The sequence below is a fragment of the Salpingoeca rosetta genome, assembly GCF_000188695.1.
Source record: "Salpingoeca rosetta unplaced genomic scaffold supercont1.18, whole genome shotgun sequence".
NCBI classification, from domain to species: domain Eukaryota; class Choanoflagellata; order Craspedida; family Salpingoecidae; genus Salpingoeca; species Salpingoeca rosetta.
In genome coordinates, this window is record NW_004754916.1 from 155,910 (window position 1) to 158,409 (window position 2,500).

Below are 2,500 nucleotides of genomic sequence, written 5' to 3' on the forward strand. Positions count from 1 at the left end.
CACACACGACACACACACACACACACACACACGACACACACACACACAGAGCACCGCCCAACGGCAACAACAACAGCAACTCAAACCGAGCTACGCACCAGCTTCGGCCTTGGCTCTGGCCTTTGCCTCGCTGTGCTCGCGAACCAAGTCAGACAACATTCTGCAACACCACAAAATGAATCACCACCATTGTAGACAATTTGACTATATCTTGTCATATTTTTCTGCTCTGTTGCAATCGGCGTGTGCGCGTTTGTCGCAAGCAAGCAAGCGTCATTTCCGTGCTCCCAACACATGCTTGCTGTTTGTCTCATTCTCTTCACCTCCCTCTGTGTTGTCCACGCATCGATCAACCCTCGCATTCATCTCTCTCTCTCTCTCTCCCTCCTCTGAGTTCATCATGTCTGACGCAAAGAACGGCAACCGCGAACGTGAGTGGAAGCACTGATACGCATCATTACACCACTGCCACCAGGTTTCGTTCGTCAATTCCATTCGTGGATCTCACGTTGTGCGTGCCGTGCCCCGACACATTCCCGCCCACCTCTTCTGCTCTCATCACCTCATCTGACTGCATTTGTGTCCACACCAGGCCTGAGCAGCCGCAACGCTGGCAGTGAGCTCATCACGGGCGCCCATGGCTACGTGCCTGAGGACGGCCTGACCGCCCAGCAGCTGATCAACAACCCCTACACCCTCGGTGGTCTCACCTACAAGTAAGTGTTCCCCCTTCCTCCTCCTCCTCCTCCTCCTGGCATTCCTCACCTCTGCATTCCTCACCTGGCTTTCCTCGCCCTTGTCTTCTTCTTCTTGTTGCTGTGACTGAACCTTGTTGACTCACCTCTTTGTGTTCTGCTCTTGCATGGCAGTGACTTCCTTATCCTGCCTGGCTTCATTGACTTTGTGCCCGAGGAGGTGGAGTGCAAGTCGCCCCTCACCAAGAAGATCTCCCTCAACGCGCCTCTTGTGTCTTCCCCGATGGACACCGTCACAGAGGCCCGCATGGCCATCACCATGGCGGTTGGTTGGTCGCGTGTGTCTGGCGCTGGTGCTCTCGCCTGCACATTCCTCGTGCTCTTGCACACAAGCACTCACGCACTTGCAAATGCACACAAGCCCTCATGTACACGTGTACGCTCACGCCGTTTTGTTCTTCTCGCGCCGTGCTGTTGTGTTTGTTTCTGTGGCCCGGCAGCTGATGGGCGGCATTGGCATTGTGCACCACAACTGCACGCCAGAGTACCAGGCTAACGAGGTGCGCACGGTGAAGAAGTACAAGCAGGGGTTCATCATGGACCCTGTTGTGTGCACCCCAAAGGCCACCGTGCAGGATCTTCGCGCCATCAAGGAGGAGCGCGGCTTTGGTGGCGTCCCCGTCACAGGTGACGATCGAGATGACACCACGCGCGTTTGCTGTGCACACAACGCATATTTTCGCACATTTATTGTCCACACGCACACACTTGCCCACGTGCGCCGAAATTTGTCCGGTTCGCTGCTGCATGTTTGGACAACGTGTGCTCATTCATACCCGTGCTGTGCTGTGCGTTGGTGGACGTGATCAGACACGGGCCGGATTGGCGGGAAGCTGCTCGGCATTGTCACCTCCCGCGATATCGACTACCTCGACGAGGGCGCAGCCAACCCCGTCACAGAGGTGTGTGTGTGTGTGTGTGTTTGTGTCTGTCTGTCTGTCTGTGTGTTTCGTGTGTGTGTCTGTGTCTGTGTGTATCTGTGTTTAAGCGTTTGTGCGTGCAACTTGTGATTGTGCTTGGGTGTGTTTGCGTTTGTATTTGAAGCCCGTGATCTTTGCCTTTTGCCTTGCTAGGTTGCTCACGCAAGCCACACAATGTGCATGCATGCGCGCGCGTCTCTGTGCGCCAATCAGGTGATGACGCCAGCGGACAAGCTGATCACGGGCACGCAGGACATGTCGCTGGACGACTGCAATCAGCTGATGCAGGACGAGCGCAAGGGGAAGCTGCCGATTGTGAACGACGCGTTTGAGCTTGTTGCGCTCATTTCCCGCTCGGACGTGAAGAAGAGCCGCGACTTTCCGCTCGCATCCAAGGACGCCCTCGGCCAGCTCCTCGGTGCGTCCGCCTAATGAGGGCGATGGTGATGGTGGTGTTGGTGATGGTGGGGGCGGGGCGGGTTGAGTCGCTCGTGTTGTTGCTGTTGCACTTGGTCCCGTCGTTGTAGCTGTTGCTCTGCCCTTAGTTTCCTGCTCAGCATCCTCTTCTGCCTCAACATCATCACACGCTCATCTCATTCCCCCACCATCACCACGACCACCACCATCACCATCACCATCACCAGTCGGTGCTGCCATTGGCACGCGTCCCGACGACCGCGATCGTGTGCGCACGCTGGCGGAGGCCGGTGTGGACGTGATTGTGATTGACTCGTCGCAGGGCAACAGCGTGTTCCAGATTGACATGATCAAGTTCATCAAATCGACCTTCCCCGATGTCCAGGTCATCGCCGGCAACGTCGTCAC

At 56.4% G+C, this 2,500-nt stretch overlaps 2 protein-coding genes across 2 annotated transcripts in view; one reads left to right on the forward strand and one right to left on the reverse strand.

Moving 5' to 3' along the window:
- PTSG_06445 (uncharacterized protein) overlaps positions 1 to 159 on the reverse strand; it is a gene marked incomplete at its 5' end in the record, with an annotated part of 2,408 nt that extends 2,249 nt beyond the window's left edge. Inside the window, one exon of the mRNA XM_004991768.1 lies at positions 99 to 159. Within this exon, the coding sequence (XP_004991825.1) occupies positions 99 to 159 (61 nt within the window). The remainder of the gene's footprint in view (positions 1 to 98) is intronic.
- Positions 160 to 400: 241 nt separating this feature from the next.
- Positions 401 to 2,500, forward strand: part of PTSG_06446 (inosine monophosphate dehydrogenase 1) — a gene marked incomplete at both ends in the record, with an annotated part of 4,551 nt that continues 2,451 nt past the window's right edge. Inside the window, 7 exons of the mRNA XM_004991769.1 lie at positions 401 to 431; positions 593 to 716; positions 870 to 1,020; positions 1,196 to 1,382; positions 1,566 to 1,657; positions 1,889 to 2,093; positions 2,320 to 2,500. The exon at positions 2,320 to 2,500 is cut by the window's right edge and continues 2 nt beyond it. Of these exons, the coding sequence (XP_004991826.1) occupies positions 401 to 431; positions 593 to 716; positions 870 to 1,020; positions 1,196 to 1,382; positions 1,566 to 1,657; positions 1,889 to 2,093; positions 2,320 to 2,500 (971 nt within the window). The remainder of the gene's footprint in view (positions 432 to 592; positions 717 to 869; positions 1,021 to 1,195; positions 1,383 to 1,565; positions 1,658 to 1,888; positions 2,094 to 2,319) is intronic.